Source organism: Rousettus aegyptiacus, unplaced genomic scaffold (assembly GCF_014176215.1).
Source record: "Rousettus aegyptiacus isolate mRouAeg1 unplaced genomic scaffold, mRouAeg1.p scaffold_m13_p_5, whole genome shotgun sequence".
NCBI lineage: Eukaryota > Metazoa > Chordata > Mammalia > Chiroptera > Pteropodidae > Rousettus > Rousettus aegyptiacus.
The window spans coordinates 9,922,466-9,944,405 of NW_023416308.1; the positions used below are offsets into that span (position 1 = coordinate 9,922,466).

At 46.1% G+C, this 21,940-nt stretch overlaps 1 protein-coding gene and 1 pseudogene across 3 annotated transcripts in view; one reads left to right on the forward strand and one right to left on the reverse strand.

Annotated features, from left to right (window-relative positions):
* Positions 1-20,470, reverse strand: part of KSR2 (kinase suppressor of ras 2) — a 336,358-nt gene extending 315,888 nt beyond the window's left edge. For all 3 annotated transcript variants that reach the window (XM_016149513.2, XM_016149511.2, XM_016149512.2), the window contains exon 1: positions 19,477-20,470. In XM_016149513.2, the coding sequence (XP_016004999.1) occupies positions 19,477-19,656 (180 nt within the window). In that variant the 5' untranslated portion in view covers positions 19,657-20,470. The remainder of the gene's footprint in view (positions 1-19,476) is intronic.
* On the forward strand, positions 2,773-2,891 carry LOC118603379 (annotated as a pseudogene).
* Positions 20,471-21,940: the final 1,470 nt, after the last annotated feature.

Here is a 21,940-nt window from a genome sequence, read left to right on the forward strand (position 1 = left end):
TAAACATCCTACTCTGAACATTCAGACGTTCCCCGTAATATAGTCTTTACCCTTTTAATCCTTATACCCTGCTTAGAATGTTCTGCATTTGCCAGAATTCTGGATTAAGAATTCCAGTTAGATTGGGACAGCAGAGCCTGTCGTCAACTCCGGCCAAGCTTACTTACTATCTTTTGGAAAGAGCATCCCCGCTTTCATTTGGAGAGCCTCTCTGCTCGGTCCATGGGGCTTGGGAAGAGCTGACCTCTCTCCCTGGCTCCAGAATTGACCTATAAGAAAGCTGTGCCTTCCTCACTCCATGAACAGAGAAATGAACCAAGCCTGCACAGTGACAAGGCTACCCCGGACACCGACTGGAGCCACTCACTGGCAAATAGTCATGCTCTTTCTCCATAGTAGCTAAGAGGACAGAATGTGAGCGAGGGGCTTCCAGTGGCCATCCTGCCACCGTAAGGACAGACCTCCGGAACCGAAGCAGGGCGGAAAGCAAGCAGATCTGAGAGACGGAGAGAAAGGTCCTTGCCTACATCCCTTAGACCTGGAACTGGATCCAAGAATGGGATCCAGCCATGCTGAAGTTGATGCTACCTATAAACTTCTTGGTTACGTAAGCCAAAGAAATCCCGCTTTTTGTACAAGCAATCTGAGATACATTTCTGATGCTTGGATGAATACGACCAGTAAACACCACCATTTTTTACACTGGTCAACAGGCATGGTCAAAAATATCTGGAAATCCTGCTTGCTGTAATTTCTAAATATATCCAAAATCCAACCACAGCTCACCGCTCTGGTGTGAGTCACCGACATCTCTCACCTGCAACAGTCTAACTCATCTACCTGCTTCTACTCCATTCTCAACCATTAGCTAGAAGGATGTTATTAAAACTCAAGTCAACTCATGAGCTCCTCTGCTCAAAACCCATCAATGCACTTCATTTCACACAACAAAAAAAAATCTCTATACTGGTCTAAAACACCCTGCTGATTGGTCCGGCTTTGCTTCTCTGCCCTGACCCTTGAACCTACACTCCGATTATACAACTTCCCGGCTGTCCTTCAAGATCTCAGGGCCTTTGCACAAGCTCTGGGCCACCCCCCGCCCCAGCTGTCCTCACGGAGCACTCCCTCACTTCCTTGAAGTCTTCGCTCACTGTCACTTTTTCCACGAAGCCTGTTCTACGTTCTCTTTTTCATGATACCGCCTCCTAGCACGCATTTTGAGTTTCCTCACTCATTACGTTTATCTGTTCATCGCCTGTCGCCCCTGCCTAGGACGTGAGCTGCCCTAAAGCAGGGTTCTGTGGCCTGTCTTACTCACGGATGCATCCCCAGCACATGGCATGCTGCAGGTGCTCAACTGTGTGGGCAATCAAGAGCTGGGGTGAAGCAGACCCAGGAAGAAGGAAACGGGTCTGAAAAAATAGAAGAACAGAGTCAGGGAGACAAGACACAAGCCGGAGCACCACGGAGTGTCCAGAGACTCTTCCTCCACGGGACCCCAGTTTCAAGGTGGCATCTGGGCTCAGCCCACCCTTTGCGGTCCTGGTTCTGCCTTTGCAAAGTCCCTGGCTCCCATCTTAGCAGACGACTAAGGGCGACTGGCTGTGAGGAAATGTGATTATACGTCTATGCCTGAATGGTAGTGGGGGAAGAGTCCTCCGCTTAATCTGAGTTAATATAAGACTGCTCTCATTATCGGTAATCTGATCAAAGAATGACCAGCTCTCAGACCTGTAGCATGCTGGTAATGAATTTTTCATAACTCTGTAGAGACATTTTCTGCACAGCTATTAATAATGAACCGCAGAGCATAAGATTTAAATGCGTTTCCATTTCACCACCTCTCTCCTCCTGACTTTATTTTCCCTCCCTCCACCCTACCCTTCTCAAGGTCTTGCCCATCTATTATTATTATGGGATGGTGTGCGTTTCTTGTGGTGTTCAAGAACCTGCCTCCACCTTAAGGGACCAACAAATTCATGTTATGCTTTCAAATCGTATTTGAGAAGTGGAGATCACAGAGAGTTTTACTCAGGTTAGCAACGAGACAGCCTCGTTTTTCTATACTGAGGAGATGAGGCAGAAAAAAGATGCAAAAGAAACCAGATTCGAGAAAGGAAAAAGTGCTGTCCTATCACCGTGCCTTCAAGGGGGCCTGAAACACTCCGTAGTCCAGCCACGTTGGACTTCACTCTGTTCCTCCGTGCCCCGTGCCGTCTCCAGGCTTTTGCACATACCGTCCCTCTGTGAGGAACAGCCCTCCCTCATCTCTAGCTAACGCCATTGTCCTTCAGGTCTTAGTTCTAATAGATTCTGTGTCCCCAGGACCCAGCACACTGCCTGATGTGCTACGTATATGTTTGTATGTTGTGGGACCATATGGGCAAGACTTCATTCCAATATAATGCATTTAACACAAAGAGGAATGAATGAGTGCATGAAGGCATCCTGGCACGAACCAACCGGGTCCCCTTTTTGGCACTGATGTTGGAAATGGCTCATGACTTTTCCCAGGTTTCCTTATATCAAAGCTCTGACTCTTCTCTTTCGGGTTTCCTTCCAGATACTGTGCCCAGAACACTGCCATGATCATTGTCAATGGCAACACATCTTGTTTATTGAGAGTGGTCTTGACTTTTTATACATTTTAAATGGACAGAGTCATTGGCCATTGTCAAATGGCCATAAGGCTACCATTTGGGGCCAAGAAAAAATAAAGAGACTTAATTTCTTGTAAAGTGACCTTGACAGTTTTCAAGAATGTTTTAAGTCTATGGCCATGCTACCCTGAACAGGCCCAATCCCATCTTATCTTGGAAGCTAAGCAGGGTCAGGCCTTGTTAGTACTTGGATGGGAGACCACCTAGGAAGACCAGGTGCTGTAGGCGTAAAAAATTAAAAAAATAAGGGGTTGTAACCTGACAAGGTCCTTGCAATCTGTGAGGTCAACTAAGGGTTGCCTCGCCGAAAACAATAAGAGAGAGAGAGAGAGAGAAAGTAAGTTTTAAGTAATGCCAACATAGCTAAGGCAAAGTTGTCTGATCTGTTATTTACATGTAATACCTAAGGAATTATTGGTGTGATCTCTAAATATCTAAGGAATTATTGGTAAATATCTAAGAAATTATTGGTATGATAATAGTAATCTGGTTATACTTCAAACAGAATACTTAGTATTTGTTAGAAATACATCTTGAAATATTTGAGGATTAAATATTATAAGGTTTTAGGAAATGCTTCGAAACAATCTAGAGAGAATGAGGGAGGGGGCTTACTGGCCATAATTGGATCACTGTTGAATTTGTGTGACGGGTGCATAAGTGTCCAGTATGTTAGTCTCCATACTTTTATATAGGTTTGAAGTGTGTGTGTGTGTGTGTGTGTGTGTCACTGTCTGATCCCAGTCATATCTCTTACTCTGGAGACTAAGAATAGCCACTCAATAAGCAAACACTACAAAATCAACAATTGGTTACTCCATCTTCTCCTTAATTTTTTTTCAACCCATGGATGAGTAGGATTGGGGGGAAAAAATCTGAAACAGCAATCATCAAACCTTTGGCTGGTATTCACAAATTCTTTCTGTAGCGTTAATTATCTGTGCCTCCCTTCTCCTCACCCAACACTGTTTAACCATATACTTACACATTCAAATTAAAAGAGAGAATGGTGATGCTCTTGATCACATAACAATAAGGCAACGTCTGTTTTTTCTTTATAGTGTTGACTTCTGGGTTCCATTGGAAAACAGAAATATGTGACAATATTAGGCCCAAATACTCCCTCTCCATTGGCAACACAGACATCTTACAGATGTGACATATGCCCTCCAGTTCGCCATGGCCCTAGGACAGACACCTCCCAAGTATCCCACCTCTGGCCTATTTCTCTTCTGTGGGTTTGCTGCCTGGTCCCAGAAAACAACTGACTGTGAGATCCCTGGAAATCAGACAGCTTCGTCTACAAAATTCAGATCCACTTCTGATGTCATTTCAGAAAAATTTCATCTTAAATTAGGCTTCCACGTCATTATCGTGATTCTAACTATTTCGACTGAAATGTGCATTTTTAAAAACTATGCATCTCTCCAGTTTCTTAGCTCATCACAAGTTAATTCACAGATATAGTAAAGTGAATTGATATATATATATATTTTTTTTTGTCACAGATTTATTGGAAACATTTGCCTCTCACAGTTCTCTCTCTTGAAGACACAAAGCCACAAACTACTCTTGTAAAATCTAAGAGGATTAAAAATGGGTACACTCTTTCTAAAGGACCATCGACCCATAGTTGAAAAAAAATCTTTATGAGCATGAAGTAATTCCACTTCTAAGGATATTTCTTAAGGAAACAAATAAGAATGTTTAACAAAGACTTCATTTCGAAAGTAGTCATTAAGTTGTGTTTTACGAGAGCAAAAGAAATCAGAAATACTCTAACTCATCAACGGAGGTCAGGTCAACTCAATTATGCTATATCTTTATGCAGGAATGTTAGCAGTCACTAAATGCTATTAAAAATGGTTTGGCAGGGAAAGATATTCTTGTCTTAAGTCAACTTTTAAGAGGAAAAGTGGAGACTAAGAAACATATATAATATAGTTATTCTTAAAAGCCACATAAAAATATACGTTGGCATGAGCGAAAGCCTGTAAGACTATAACGAGGCGTTAACAACGCTGATCTGTGGGTGGCGGGATTAAAAGTGTGTTCGTTTTGCTTTTTGATTAAACACATTCTATTATTGCTTCAATGTCTAGAAATGTCTTTAAAATTACTCTTTTATTTAATGACTTCCATTTCTGAAGTCCATGCGAATGATTCACAACCTGGCATATAGAATCAGAACAACCAAGCAAGCAACTGCAAGGGCCCCAGGAAATTGTCACATAGACCATTGTGTGCAACCACAAAAGGTATGGAAGGAATTTCTGATTCTTGAGTTTCTAACTGTGCACTAGCCTGAAACTCGGAATTTTTTTTTTTTTTTTTTTTTTTTTTTAGTTTTGGGCATAGGAAAAACAGTTTTCTCCCAAGGGGTCCCCACCTTCTTAGCAAACATTCACAGCAGCACCATCACAACAGCCACAAGGTGAAAACAACCCACATGTCCCCTAATGGATGGATAAACAAAATGGGTCTGTCTATCCATACAATGGAATTTTATTCAGCCATAAAAGGGAATTAAGTACTGACACATGCTACAACGTAAACGAACCTTGCAGACATTATACCAAGTGAAAAGCGCCAGACATAAAAGGCCACATAGTGTATGATATCATTTATATGAAATATCCAGAATAAGTAAAACCATAGCAACAGAAAATAGATTAGTGGTTGCTGGGGGATAGAGAGCAGGGAAACGGAACTGACTACTAATAGATATAAGGTTTGGTTTGGTTTTGTTTTGTTGTTTTTTTGTTTTTTGTTTTTGGGCTGTGTGTGTGTGTGTGTGTGTGTGTGTGTGTGTGTTCATGGAAATATTCTGGAATTAGGGGCGATGGTTGCACAACAGAAAGTATATACTAAAATCCATTTAATTGTATGCTTTAAAATAGTTAAAATGGTGAATTTTATGTAATGTGAATTTTACCTCAATTTTTTAAAACCTAAAAAAAAAAATAGAAGCTGGGATGTCTACATTACCATCAGAGAAAGTCATTTTCAGAGCAAGGAAAATTACTAGCGATAAACAATAACTTTACATAATGATAAAGGATCAATTCGCCAAGAAAACAACCATTTCAAATAGGTAGACGCTTATCAAAGCAGCTCAAAATAAATAAAGCAAAAGTGAATGAAACTGCAAGGAGAAACAGGCAAATCCACAATTATAGTATGAGATATCGACACTCCCTTCTGTGTAATCAATTAAACGACCTGAGAGAAAATCAGCAAAGATATTATCTAAATAATAACGTCAACCAATTGTATTTAATTGACATTTATACAACACTCTACTCATCAACAGCAGAATACACATTCTTTTCAGATGCACATGTTACATTCACCAAAAGAGAACATATTCTGGGTCATAAAGTGAACTTTAAACATTTTAAGAAACCATATAAGACGTGTTCATTGACCATAATTGAATTAAACTAAACATCAATAACAGAAAGATAATAGAAAATATCCACAACACTTGCAAATTAAACATGCTTCTAAAGAATACATGCATTGAAGGGAAAGCCTCAAAAGAAATTAGAAAATATTGTAAACTAAAGAAAAATGAAAATATAAAATATCAAAATTTATGGGATGCAGTTAAAACAGTCCTTCAAGAGAAATTAATGGCAATAAATATTTATATTAGAAAAAAAGAACAGTCTCAAATCAACGATCTAGGCATCCACCTCAGAAAAATAGAAAAGGAGTGATAAATAAACCTAGAATAAGCAGAAGGAAATAATAAGAACACAAATCAATAAAATTGATTCTACTTTAAAAATCAATAAAATTTTTTCACTTCAAAAAAATAGAAAAAAATAAAGCCAAAAACTGGTTATTTTTAAAGATAAATAAAATTGGTAAGGCTCTAGCTAGACTGACAAGCAGTAAGAGGAAAAAACTCACATTACCAACATCAGGAATGAAAGAGGAAACATCACTATAGATCCCACAGACATGAAAAGGATAATAATATAATACCACCAGCAACTCTATACATGTAAATTCTACAACTGAGATCAAATATACCAATTCCTTGAAAGCCATGAACTATCGAAATTCACCCAGGAATAAATTAATTTTTAGTTAAAAATCCCCTAAAAAAAAAAAAAGAAAGAAAGAAAAGAAAATCTCTAGGTTCATATAGTTTCAATGGTGAATTCTACCAGCATTTAAAGATGAAGGAACACCAATTCTACACGATCTCTTCCAGAAGAAAGAAGTGGAGGAAATAACTCATTTTATGAGGCCAGTATAACCTTGATACTGAAACTAAACAAAGATAATATAGAAAAGGAAACCACAGACCAAGAACCCTCATGAACGGAGACACCAAAATCTTCAAGAAAATAGTAATCAAATCCAGTAACATGTTAAAAGAATACAGCAACAAATTAAAGGAATAATATTGCTTTTGGGGTTTATCACAAAGCACTGTTTTCTTCAAGGAAAAAAGTGGCATCTAAACTCGATCTGCCTTCTAACTAATGAATACAGAGCCCCTGAATGTCTTCTTGATGGTTCCTTTTTATACCTGTCTATTTGCTTCATTGCTGGAGTCCAGGCCGCCCAACCCTGCCCAAACACCATCCCAGTGCCCTCATGGATGGGCACACATAGAACATTCACGTCTTCTGACTGATGGGATACTCTGGATACGGGAGGTGCACAGGCAAGGAGACATTCACCATTGACAACAACCCCCGATTCCAGAGTTCTGTAAGAATAAAACTCACACAAGAGAGAGCAGGGAGATGGTGGCCGCAAAGACTGGCTCAGAGACTTGTCAGGGGTCTGCGGGCATGGCTGCCTCTTGTTTCTATGTGGTAAGTTCCAGATCTAGATGCAGACTCCTCTTGAGGCTATTTCCTCGGCCAAGAGGAAGGACTGGCCTCATTCTCATCTCGACAGGGCAGAGCCAAAGGAGAGAAGTCGTCAAGGAACAGATCCAGCTCAAGAGAAGGGTAATTCTAACCATTATAACTCACCCAAATCAAAAGACTGCTTGCGAAAGGACTTGAATAGACATTTCCCCAAGGAAGATATACAAATGGCCAATAAGCACACGAAGAAATGCTTAACATAACTACTCACTAAGGAAGTACAACTGAAAGCCACAGGATGGCTATACCAACAACAACAACAACAACTAATAATAATAATAATGATAATAATAATGATGATGATGTCAAATAGCAAGTGTTGCCCAGGATGTGGAGAAACTGGAAGCCTGGTACATTGCTGGGGGAAACGTAAAATGGCACACACAGTTGCTGTGGAAAACAGTACGGTGGCTCCTCAAAAAATTAAAAATGGAACTACCATATGGCCCAGCAATTTCACTCCTAGGTACATATGCAGAAGAAATAAAAGCCAGGACTTAAACAAATAATTGTGCATTGACGTTCATAGCAGCGTTATCCACAAAGGCTAAACAACCCAAGTGTCCATCAAGAGATGATTGAAAAAATAAAATGTGGTCTGTTCATACGGTGGAATATTACTCTGCCATAAAAAAGGAATGGAGGGCTCACACATTCTACAACACGGATGACTATCAGAAACATTATGCTGAGTGAAATGAGCCAGACACGAAAGACAAATATTATACGATTCCATTTACGTGAAATACCTAGAATAGTCAAATTCATAGACACAGAAAACAGAATAGAGGTCACCAGCAGCTGAGGGAGGGGGAACGGGGAGTTACTGTTTAACGGGTACAGAATTTCTGTTGTGGATGATGAAGTTCTGGAGATGGATAAGGGTAAATGGTTGCGCGACATTTTGAATGTACTCAATGCCACTGAATTTTACATTTAAAAATGACTACGAGGGGTTAATTTTATGTAATTTATATTTTACCACAACAACAAAAAAAAAATTAAAAAAAAAAAAAAAAAGGCTGCTTTGTGAGGTAGTGCTCACCCCAAATCAGCAGGCCAACGCTGGACACTCGGCAAGAGGCAGGCCTAGAGAACTTCCTCCTCCCGCCTCTTCGAGCACGTGAATGTCCCAGCTTCCGGCTCTTCTCCCCATAAAATGTAAGACAAGCTCAGGAGTTGGAAGTCCCAGGCCCGTAACTGGGAGTCAGGTGCCACACACAGCGACTTGTCAGTCACGGGCAGATGGCACATGTGGAGGTGGCCCCATCAGAGCATCATGGAGCTGAGACATCCCCATGGCCTAGCGACAGCATAACCACGGCAACGGTGTAAAGCAAGACACTACTCAGGTGCTTGTGGCGATGCGCGTGCGAACCAGCCTCCAGCACTGCCGGTCACATAAAAGTACCACACATACGATGAGGCACACAGGACATGTACTCGGTAACGATTATCAATGACTATGTGACTGGTTTATGTATTTACTGCACTGTGCTTTTTTACTGTTATTTTAGAGCAATTTTTCTACCTATTAAAAAAAAAAAAAAGTTTGCTATAAAACAGTATGCCGTGTTACACCGGCAGCGGCCTCACACATCTCGCGTTTGCTTACTGCATCTATTTTCTCTTGGGCTTTATTTAATTTCGTGTTGTTTTTATACACTTAGTGCAGCCTGAGTGGACAGTGTGCAGAAAGCCTACAGTCATGGACGGCCGTGTCCTCGGCCTTCGCATTCACTCCCTGCTCACTCACCGACTCACCCAGAGCAACTTCCAGTCCCGCGAGCTCCATTCGTGCTGAGTGACCTATGCAGCGGCACCGATTTTTATCCTTTCGACCCTATTTCCCCAGTACCTTTCCTATGGTCATATATGTTTAGACACGCAAATACCATTGTGTTATAATCGCCTGCAGTATTCGGTACAGCAACATGCCGCCCAGGCTGGCGGCCCAGGAGCAAGCAGTAGGCTACACCATACCCTTTGCCTCGGTGTGCAGCAGGCTGTAGCATCCAGGTTCGTGTAAGTGTACTCCGTGATGTTCACACAATGACGCAACTGCCTACACCGCCTTTCTCAGACTGTATCCCCCTCCTTAGGTGGCACATGACTGTACTTTGTTATCCAACTTAGAGCTGTGATGAGCACATGGTTTAAAGACAAAGCCTGCCAGGCGCTGATGGAAAGTGAGTCATCTGTGGGCGAATTCAAAGATTCAAGACTTGATATCAGAGTCTTGTTCACTTTTGTCACCTGCAGCCCGGCAGGTGTGCCATTATCCCACAGAAGGCTTCTTTGGGTTTCTTCCTCTCACGCCTTCCTATGTTAGTCCCCTGCCTCTTGAACACGGGGGATTGGGTTAATAGTCACTGAATACATGAACGATACACTCGAGGATGGCACCTCCCGGAATGGCTAAAATACGCTAACCACATAGGGCTAAAATATCGGAATGGGGGGTGGGGAGGGGATGATGATCAAAGATACCAAAGGAAGCCATCACTAACTAAGCGTTTGCACGTGCCCGGAACTCTGCTCAGTTCTCGAATGCATGGTTCCACTTAAACGGCATAACAACTGTGGGTAAAATGATCCGGTTTCACGAGCAAGGACACTGAGGCTCAGAAAGGAGAACTCATTTATCCAAGGCTGCTGAATTTAGACTGTCAGGAGCCCGAGCCCGCCTAACTGTTTGGCTGTACTGTTTCAAGCACCTGCTCAAGATTTCCAGGGGCTCAAAATTACTTTTTCCGAGTCTCCATCTCACTTTTTCTACTGGTCTAGAGAAATCGTAGGCATCGGTCTTTGGAACGCGTCCACCGCTTTAATCAATGGCTGTCTAGTAACTCCAGGGGGCCCAGCCTTTCAATCTTTATCAAAACGAGATTTCTATTACAGAAATCAGAAAAAATCACCCCAGTGCTCAAAAATGGCACTGTCCAACTGAAATATACAGTGAGCCATCTATGTAGTTTAAGATTTCCTAGTGGCCTCAGGGAAAAAGAAAAAGTAATAAGATACAAGTGAAATTTGTGTTAACATACTTTATTGAGCCCAATGATCTAAAATAGCATGATCTCAACATGTCCCAATATCAAAAAAATATATATATATATGTATATATAAAAATATATTTTCTATTCTTTTCTTCATACTAAGAGTTTGGGAGCTGGTGTGTGTATGTTACACGAACAGCACATTTCAACTGGTCAGTGGCCAATGTGGCGAGAGGCCAGCACGCTGGACCGCGCAGGTCTAAAATGTCTGCTTTTCTTCTTCTCGTCCTTCCTTGTCTCTGTGGATGCCCTACTTCGTCTCCATCAGTCCTGTATTTCTATGCGGTAGCTAGCTGTCATCTGTAATGGTCACCGATGCACGCACATGCACGACAGAGCACTCCGCCATCACGATTCTCATTAACCCTACAGCCTTCGCCTCTAATCACATCACCACTACCGTCTGCGCTTCCCCTGCGCCCTCCCTTTGCTCTCGTCTTTCTTTCTTCTCTTCCAGGCCATTACACCTTCGGAGAATCCACAGTAGAGCCGTAAACCTCTTCCTGTGTCTGTGGCCGCCTTAATTTGCAGTTTGGGTCAAATCGGCGGTTCTAAACCTCAGTAAACTCACTGGTAAAACAGGAACCACCGCAGTTGTGGCCAGTACCCACTGGAGAGACATTCCAAGGGCCACAGAAACTCTGCTGGGGAAAAAAAAGAATCATTCTACACTTTGACTTCCTCCTCTCATTTGTGTCCCTCTTCCCTTCCTGTCCCTCAGCTTCTCCACCCTCCTTCTCAACGCCCTGAGTCTCTCGTCTCCCTCAGCTGAACACCTCCTCATTCCCCAGCCCCAGAGCGGCACGCTGCGGGCAAGGAGGAAGGCCAGGTCCCGACAGCTGGGGCATGGTGGTTGGGAGCCCAGAAAATTACTCCCTGGAGGACGAAGGCTCTCCAGTTTTGTGCCCATTGGAGGAAGAAGAGTAACCAGTTCTCTAGCAGAACCCACTAAATAACCCACAGGGTCAGTAAACCCTTCAGAAATAACTTCTGCCACCGACTCAAAGTTGTGAGACCGCCTCCCACCCATATTTTTACGAGAACAAGGCAGAAGGAAGAGACTAGGTCTTCACAAGCTGGTCAATTTGTTAAAAAAAAAAGAAAAGAAAAGAAAAAAAAAAAAAAACAAGTACTCCTGTTACTGAAGGTTCCTGGGTCCTTCCAACTAGAAACAGGAGAGATGAGATGCTAACCTGACTAAACTGCCTCTTTAACGCTGAGCTCTTTCTTGGTCAACAAAACACAGGCGACCATAAAAAAAAAAGAAAAAAAGAAAAGAAAACATAAACCTGTGCTGAGGATACTGGAGAATGGGCCCTTTCCCATACTGTCGGTAAAGGGCAATTTGGCAAAACCTATTAGAAGTCCTGAAACTTTGCATATCCATGGATCCAGCAATTCCACTTCTAGGAATTAAAGGCAAGGATTACTACAAGCCACTGGGATGCTTACGACAGCGTTCTTTATAATAATGGAAAATTATAAACTAACATCTGACAATAGAGTTTTAGTTCACTAGATCACGGTACATCCATGTAACATCGCGCAGCTGGTGAAAATATTCTGTAATGTGAAAAGACGTTCCTGCCATATGAAGTGAACTTCAGACGTCCGGCCTTCCTCAGGGCTCCAGGCTCACAGACCCAGCTGTCTGCCTGACAAATACAACATGTCAAACAGGACCTGAGTGTCAGTCCCAACCTATTCCACCCCCGGTCTTCACATTTCAAACGATGGCACCACCAGTCAGTCACTCACTCAGTTCTCGGGCCGAACACCCAAGAATAATCCTCAGTTCTGCCTTTTCCTTCACCCCGCCCCACCACCTCTGATTCATGAGAACCTCCTACGCACTTGACCTTCTGAATCCAGCCAGTCGCCCCATTCCCGCAGCAATCACACTAGCCCAAAGAACTGTCATTCCTGGCTCTGACTTCCACACTGCCCTCCCGAGTTGTCTGCCCGCTTCCAGCCTTACCCCCTATGGTCTCTTTCCTGCAGGAGTCAGGAGGATCTTTTAAAAACATAAACCAGTCCCCGCCTCCATGCTCACAATGAGAACGAACATCTGAGGATCGTAGGCGAGCCCTCTAGGACCTGCTTCTGTCTCCCACTGTGGCCCCCCCATCCCTTCCCCACCTACCCACTCCACTCCGACCACAGTGGTCCCCTGGCTGTTCTACCAACATACCAAGCACGTTCCCACCCAAGTGATCTGCACCCGCTGATCCCTCCGCCTGGTACCGTCCCCAGGTATTCCATGGCTGGCTCCCTCGAGTCGGCAGAACCCCCTCAAGGGGGCCTTGGCTGATGATCCCATGCCTCTCCCTCTTTCCCATGCTCTTGGTTTTATTCTCTTTTGTCCTGTTTGTTTGTTTGTTTGTTTGTTTGTTTACAGAAGTGGTACACTGTTATATTACATTGTTCATTGGCTCCCAATGACTCGCACCTGCTGGAATCCATACCCTTAGATAGTAACTTCCACAGCTGATTGGGCTCATTCGCGTAACTTGCTTTGGCCAATGGGATGTTAGCAAAGGTTCAGGAAGAGGCCACAGAGAGGCTGCGTGCTGCCCCGTGCCATGCCTGAACCCTGGGGCTGCCACCATGTCAGAAATCTGGATTGTCCTGTTGGAGAAGCATGTGAAAGGAAACTGAGGTGGCCCAGCCAACCACCAGCCATGTGAACAAAGCCATCCTGGAACCACCCAGCCCCGGCGAAGCCACCAGGTGACCACAATCACAGGAGTGACCCAGGCAAAATTGGCAGAACTGGCCAGCCGGGTGCAGCCCAAGTTGCAGACTCGTGAGCAATTAAACGATAGTTGTTTTAAACTACGACATTTTGGGGTTAGCTAGTTGTGTCCACAGATAACTGTTACAGTAGCTTATCGCTGGCTGCAGTAGAGACTCCTAGCGATTCGGCAAATTGTCTCTTCTTCCTGGGCCCGCCTGCCCACTCTTCCTCGCAGTGACTAACTTCTAGCCAGCGGAAAGCGAACGGAGCCGCTAAGGGCGTGAGGCTTGTAAGGGGCTTTGCCTTCTCCACGTTTTCTCCCCTTTCTGGATGAAAACGGCTGCAGAATGGAAGTGCCCTGCAGTATGAGAGAGAATGGCTACCGAATGATACCTCAAACTGGTCTGTAAGCAAGAAGAAGACCTCTGCTATATTAGCGTCGTTACACAATAGGGATGTGTTATAGCCTTTCCTAGTTAATACACGGCCGTTCCCTGTCCACCTGTTTATTCTCTGTCCGTCCCCACCCCACCCTGACATTCACACATGAATGTGAGCACTACAAGACCAGGGGCCCCACCTGCCTTGTGCACCACGGTGTTTCCAGCACCTAAAACTAGTGAGCACCCAGCGAGGGATCGCCAAATATTTACACCTGTTGTGAATTAAACAGGGCCGCAACTTTGACGTTGTGTGACCTCCAAATCTTAAGACACCTTGCCGCTTTAGCTCTTAACACCAGAGATGTAAGAAACCCAGGCTATCCCACTGGAGAGGCCACATGGAGAGAGCAGCTCAGCTGTCCGGGTCACCAGCCCACCTGCCAGCTGGAATGTGGTCCCAGGAGGGGGTAGTGCAGGCAAGACCAGCAGAACCAACGCCCAGCCAGTCCCGACGCGCAGACGCGCAGAAAATAACAAGGTGCTGTCTGAAGTCCAATGTTTCTCGAACATAATTAAGTCTAGGGACGGTTTGTTACGCCACCGTCAATGAAGCGCAGATAACTGGTATGCGAATCAGTGGCCTTGCTGTGTGAGGGGATTCTGGACTTATCTGCCCACCGCCCTTGACATGTCCCCCCCCCATCTAATTTAAATGAAATAGAGTCCAGCTCTGAACCACCTGCGCTTGGCTGGCACCCACCAGTCCAAGTGTCCCTTGTTCGCCTTTCAAATGATCTCTGTGTCTCCAGAATCTTTCCTGTCCTATCCACCCTATAGACCAGGGATCTCCAAGCTATCGCCACTGGGCCACGTCTGACCACCACCTGTTTTTGTAAAGCCCTAAACCTAAGAAATGTTAAATGTTTTGAATTCCAGGGTCCATAAATAAAGTTTTATTGGAAAATGTTCATTCACGTATTTGTCCTTGGCTGCTACATGCTACAAAAGCAGAGCCGAACCGAATGCTCGCGATGGAAACCACACGGCCCGCAAAGCCAGACCACTTACTATCTATTCCCCCACATTCCTGTCCTCAGGGCTTCGATCTCTGGCAGAGGCCACAAGGCATTTCCTCAGTGGGAATCAGATTGAGAGCCCACGCAATTAGCATCTCCTACTCCCCACAATTCTAATGAAGGTATGGTCCTTAGGAAGATGAGGGTGGTCAGATCACTTCCTTGGTCAAGAGGGAGAGCCACAGGAAGACACGGAATGAGGTATAAAGGTCACTTCCTATTTCTTGGAGCAGCACCCACCCACAGGTCAACTAACCATCAACACCCAGGGCTGCCATTCTGGGCAGCCCCATCTGACAGCTTACAAAGGTTTCCTTTCTAGTACCTTCACGGAAAAAAAAAAATTTTGATGGCCCCTGCTGCAGACTGCCGTCACACTAACCCTTAAACATCTTTTTTTTTTTTAAACTGTACTCAGTCCCAAACCTTCAAAGACATCTATCGCCTCCCTCAAACGGATGGAACTCTGTTGATCTGACTCCTCGGTCCCACGTCAGATCCCGGGCATTAGCAACCTGAATCCATTCCTTACGCCACTGTGTCAGATACTCTCCATCCTGAGCCCACTGGTCCCCGAGGTACCCGTGAAGGCATGAAAACGCCTCCGTCTGGTTTGCTGTTCTTGCCTGGCGAGCCACCTGCTGCGACCTAAACCCTCCCCATTCGTCTCCCCACTCAAGAGGCCCCAGGTCCCCAACCAGGACCACATCCTCCCCGAACTGCTCTGCCATATGTTCCCCCAGGTGTATTCTATGGAACATCCATCCCCAGGGATATCCTTGGAAAAAGGAAACACCGTGGACTCTACCCTCTCTTGGAGTCGCCATATACGAATATGGTCTATTAAAGGCTCTGAGAAGTCCTTCAGTACAGACGCCCATTTCCCTTTGCTCAACTGAGCTATTCCAAACGGATTAATGATGGAATTCATCCTGTCCGCAGAACACCTGTTGACCACTAGCATCCAAGACAGTGCCTGGATTTCCGCATTTGTTGAAAGAATGGAAAATACTAACATTCCACAGACATAGGGATCCACAGAACGTTCTTCGGAAATGCTGCTCGAGTTCTTTCTTCTCTCCCCCTGATCCGAGCCGTCTCCTTCCATGCCATGTACTCCACACCACGTGATGCTAATCACCGACATCGTAGCTATCATTTATTTAGCACCTGCAGGCACTCTGCTAGAGTCAGCACTAGACCCTTGAAAATGTCATCTTTTTTCATCCTCGCGACCACCCTCTGAGGTGGGTCATGTTATTCTATCATTGCCCTTTTGCCAAAAATTAAACCATGGGTCAGATCATTTAAATCTCTAGACCAAGATAAAGTTAAGTAGAAAAGCTAGAATTCAAAATGACACCAGTCCAATTCCATAGCTCATGATCTTTGTTCTCGGCCAAAGTCTCTCCCTAGAACATACTGTGGCCAACATGCTAGCTATCCTCCCAACAGCCCTTCATGCCCTCTTCCATGCTGGCAGCACCATGATTTTGTACACAGTGGCAACAGGTCAACCGAGGCAAGGGAGCATGACCCACCAAACCAATCACAACAATACTGCTCCCACTTGTCCACTTCCAGCCTTGGGGCGGGACTAGCCCTTTGGCCCATTCTGACCAAGAAGACATAATTAAACATTACCCGGAGAGTAGGAAGGAGGAGGTATCTTGAGAGAACCAAACAAAGATGTGAACCCGGTATAGCTCACACTCACCCGGTTCCCCTCCTTCCTGCCTTGAACCTTGGTGTGGTGGCTGATGCTTCAGGGGCCATCTTGCAACCGGGAGACTTTGCAGACACCAGCCCTGGTATTATCAATTTACTGAGCCGACTCAAGCAAGCCACATACCTCCAGACTTCTTGTTACATGAGAAAAAAAAAAAAAAACTATTCTTTGCTTAACCACTGTGGTTGGATTTTCCATTTCATGTAGCTGAACACACTCCTAATGGACCCATTGCTTTTCCCCATATTATTTACGTTTGGACTTTATCATTAGTTTCTGGATATGTTATTAGCTTTGTCTCCCTAACCACAAAGTCTGCTTCTTGAAAACTAAATACCTGTTGTATATTTTTGTTTCTACAGGGGTGTATGCATGTTAGTAAATTTTGCTTATTATCAAGGTTTTCAGGGATGGTCTGTTCAATATGATACTTAAATTTTTTGGAGCAGGAATTTGTCACCATGAAATAGCTGAGATATGACATCCATCTCCTAATACATTAGGATTTCTCAAAATGTCAATCGGAAAATACGTATCGGAAACATCCAGACTGTTTATTAATGCAGATCCCTGGGCCCCTCTTTAATGGCAACTGAATTAGATTCTCTGGGGTCAGAGGTTCAGAATGTGCATTTTTAACAAGCTCCCCAGGTGGTTTTGATATGCAAAATTTGACAACAGGTTAGGATGAAAAAAACCAAAACCCTGTGGGTTCAAAGCCTATGTGAGGACTTGGAGTCACCAGCCCCACGCTAGCCCTAGATGCCTGGGAAGGCTAAACTAGCATATTGCTCAAGACCCTGCCTTGGGCAATAGGGGTAAAGTGGTTGGCATGCTGAGGCATATTGGGACTAGGAAAACTAACAAACAGATGCAGTCCCAGTAACCGTAACCTCCCACCATAGCGATCAATGCCTTCGTCCTCCAGCTTAAAAAGAAAACCACCGTGCAGAAACGAAGCAACAGAATCCGGGGCCCACTGTGACAATCACCATCGCCCAGGGAATTATCAGATGGGACATATCGAACAGAAGAAAAGAAAACCGGACAAACTTACATAATGATGCACAGACTAGCATTGGGGACTCCTGGCTCGGAGGAACGGAAGAGATCACAGGTGGCCCTTTGGGCTATTTATTTACCACATGCAGCTCTGAACAGAATCTCATCTCTCATCGTGAGCACTGCTCAGCCAGACAGCAGGCCTTATAGGTCTGGGCACCCCACACTTTTTTTTTTTTATCCAGCACCAGTGTCCTAGCCTTGCCGGTTCTCCCAAAGCTCCGAGAGAGAAAATACCTGTGCCCCTCAACAGAGTTCCCACTCCTCTGACACCCCTCGACATTCATCGTATTTCATTTCCGTGGATCGTTTTCCCAGATGACAGGTGCACAGGGACGTGTATTCTAGGGTAGCAAACGGAATACTCAACACACACCAACTCCACTTTCAAACCGATGACCTTCCTGCCTGCTGACATCCAGCCAAATTTAAAACCATGGAGGAAGGAGAAAGCGACTTGTAGAGTGAATCAGAGAATGAGAGAGAGAGAGAGAGAGAGAGAGAGATGCCCATCTAGGCCAGAGCCCAGGGCAGGAGGGCTAAGACTCAGTAAGGACTGCCAAGCGCAGGCCTTGAAAACTCACGGGCTGGAAACAGAGAAACCTGCCAGCCCCGCACATGCCCAGCGCCACTCTGCCACAGGAAGATTCTCTCTCCTTCGCTGCCAGCCCAGTGCCACCACCCTCGGCAACTGCTAGCTAACGGGAGTTCCCAAATGTAATCGAGCCATGCGTCCCCTGGGCCCATGGGTTTGAGGGAGGGGAGTGAGTGGAACCCCTCAGATGTTTTAAATGACGCGGATGCCCAGCGATTGTGTGGACACCAGGTACATTCCCAGGCTCTTCAAAACCTTCCCCCTTTGACAAAAACGGCCTTTGGAACGACTTAATTTCTGCCATCTTCTTTCTGAGTAACTTTGCATCCACCCCACCCCCCACAAAACTGCTTCAAACTCCCCCTCAAGTTCTGTTGGAGAGAACGTTACAACACGCCAAAGATAACTCCTCCTCCGACCCCGGTCCTTCCCCTCCTCCCTTCTTTCTCCTCCTGCTCCTGAAGCCGACCGACGGCATCTCATCACCTGGTTTACTGTCCCACCCGAGATTCAAGAGTGTTTTCCCACACCACTTGTGTGCGCCGATCCAGGCATATTTTTTTTAAACCCTTTTTACTCGTTTTGGGCCTGCAACAGCTCCCTGCATCAAAATGATTTGATTGGAAATGGGTAACTCAGTGAGGATCTTTTTAATGCATCTTGCTTCCTGACATGAATATCACTGAAACACACACACACACACACACACACACACCCGCACACAAAATCCAAGGAGCAAAGAGCTGGGAAAGGAGGCCGAGAGAAGAGGTCTATATTTATAGGCAACCCCATCCTGCTAGCAAAAAAACCACCTTTTGACCACCTGCAGAATGCGCAAGATCACGTGGGTTCTCTGCAGCGCCTTAATGTCTTACCCAGCACACAAGCCCCCGTGGCATATAAACAAATCCACAAGCGGAAAAAAAGAGGGAGAACTCGCTCCTCGGAGGGGGAGCGAATGATAATAACAGCCTCAAGAATAATAATAAATAAAGAACAACAATTACTACTACTACTACCACCACCACCCAGCCAAGCGTAGACGACAGCAGTACAGTAAAGGGACATCCAGTGCAGGCTTTGCAAGGAGATCAATCACAGAAAGCCACATCGTGGCCCCCTTGGTACCCTCCGGCCCTCACCCCCCCCCCCAACACACACACACCAATCCCCAACAAACAGAATCAAAGGGGATGGTGGAGAGAAAGGGGAGGGAAGGCAGGCTCCCGTCCCCCCACCCCCCACTCCCCACTCGCCACCCCGTAAGCAACACCTACCTCCAGGGTCCGGATTTCTTTCTGTGTGAGGTCGTTGGAGGTGGCACATTTGGTCCTAAGCCCTTCCAGGTTGGAGATACTCAGGTCTATCATGTTTTGGACCAACTCACACTGCTGTAAGGCTTTTTGCAAACTCAGAGGCTGCTGCTCCTCGCTTTTCGTCATGTTTTCCTCATCCATCGCTTGCTCTGCAAGCCCCCTTCCCCTCCTCCTCCTCCTCCCAGAGAGAAAAAAGGGGGTGGGGGGGGGTAGAGGTAGTCTACCCCCTACGCCTCTCCAACCACTGCGACTTCTCAACAATGTCTCATGAAGAAGAAACCCAACATCTCACACAGGGTTGAGGGGGGTGGGGTGGGAGGAGGGGACAAGAGCCAAAATTTATTATTTTATTTTGGGGTATCGAGCCGACTCCATTAGAATGTCTCCTCTCTCTGAGTCTCTGGTCCCTGAAAAGGAGAGATGCTGTTTCTCAGAAGCAAACCAGGTGATGTGATGCTGTCTGTACACTTAGGGAGAAGGAGGAGGAAAAATAGGAGTGGGGGGGGGAGGAAAGGAGGGGGGAGAGGCGGAGAAGAAGGAAAATAGCGCTCACTCTTTACACACCGGCTCCGTGAAGGGCAAAATTATATATTTTTGGCTGGTTGGCTTTTATGTCAAAAAAAATCAGGTTTGCCCCTCTCCCAGTTGCAGTGACACGGCATTGTCCACCGTTTGGGGTGCTTTAGCGCGTTCTCAAGATGCTGTCTGCATTGCTCCCGCGGCTGCGGCGGCGACTGCGGCTGGCTACTGTCTCCTCGCGCTGCTGCTGCTGCTGCTGCTGCTGCCGCCGCCGGGCTCTGGGGGTGACGGCTGCTGCATTCGCTCCTGCCTCGCTCCACACCGACATCTTGCCTGTCAATCAAAGGGCGGGGGGGAGCGAGGGAGCGCCGGCGAGGGATGGAGAGCGAGCGAGGGACCTGCAGGGGAGCGGGTTGGTGGAGAGGCGCCGTGCGCGCATCCGCCCCAGCCGGCCCCGGCCCCGGCGCGCCAGGGACCCGCCGGAGGAGGCGGAGGAGGCGCGCGCAGGCTCGCGCACCTGGCCCGGGAAGGGACCGCTGCCGGCGTGGGCAGGAGCGGGGAGCAGGGCCGGGGTGGGGGGGGCGGGATTTCTAGGGGATGCGGTGCTCGCGTGGCAAAGTGAAATTACTACCGGGCGTGCGTGCGTGCGAGCGAGCGAGCGAGCGAGCGGCGGGCGGGGCGCGGGGGAAGCGCGCGCGGCGGGCCGAGGCTGCTCCCGGGGGCGGTGGAGATGGCAGCGTGTGCCAGAGCGCGGAGGCCGGGCGAGGGGGCGGGGAGAGGGATTTGGTGATGGGGTGGGGGTGGGGGCCACTACTACAGCCCCGCTCTCGCGAGACGAGGCCGGAGTGCTGCTAAGCAGGTGCGCTCTTCCTGGGAGCAGGTGTGCACCCAACTTTAAAACCCTGGGTGCGTGCTGGAGAAGCGTCGGCGTGAACCTGGACACGTCCTCTCTCGCTTTCTGGCTCGGGGTGTGTGTGCGTGCCTGTCGTTTTGTTCGTTTGTCCTTTCTCGTTGCTGGGGGAAAATGAAACAACCCTGATGATCTGTGAGCTGCAGGAAGCTGCCTCCTAGAATCGGTAACCTGACGGGTGGCTTTCCAATTAGAAGGGGAAAGGGCCTTTGCCTTCATCTGATTGCGACCATATCTTACATGTCCTGCATGATCTGATCCCAGCCTACCTAACCAACCTTATGTAAGCACACCATGGCCCCAGAGCTAAAAATGGTTTCTTACACTTTAAAATGGTTTGGGGAAAGAAAAAAAAAAAAAATCAAAAGAAGACTATTTTGTGATATGGGAGAATTATAAGAAATTCTGATTTTAGGGTCCATAAACAGTTTTATTAGAACACTGCCACCCATTTGGTTTATTGTCTGTATTTACATTTGCATTATAACAGCAGAATCGAGTAGTTGCAACAGACACATAGGACCTGCAACACCTAAAATATTTACTATCCGGACCTTTACAGAAAAGTTAGCTGCCCCTCATTAAGTCACCATTCTCGTCTCGTAGTTCCTTGCACCCCATCTATGTCCCCTCTGCCCAGACCACATTTTCCCCTATTCCTCTCCTGGTTGTCTCCTTGCCGCTCAGCATCAACTCAAATGTCATCTCCCTGACCATCTTGACTAACAGGATTCCCAACACACATTGCCCAAAAAATGTACTTAGGATAATGAGCAAAAAGGCACCTCTTTCTCCAGGTGAACGCAGCTCCATGCCAGGGAACTGGGCTTATGGGGCACAGTAGACTCAGGGCACATGATACAACATGTGTCCCTTAGAGGAAGCTACCTGAGAAGGACAGAGGAGGACAGCCAGTCATGGCTAACTTTATGGCAGACTATGGACCATGGGGTTTTATTGCTCTGTGGAGCTGGAGCAGCATTTTCAAAATCCTGG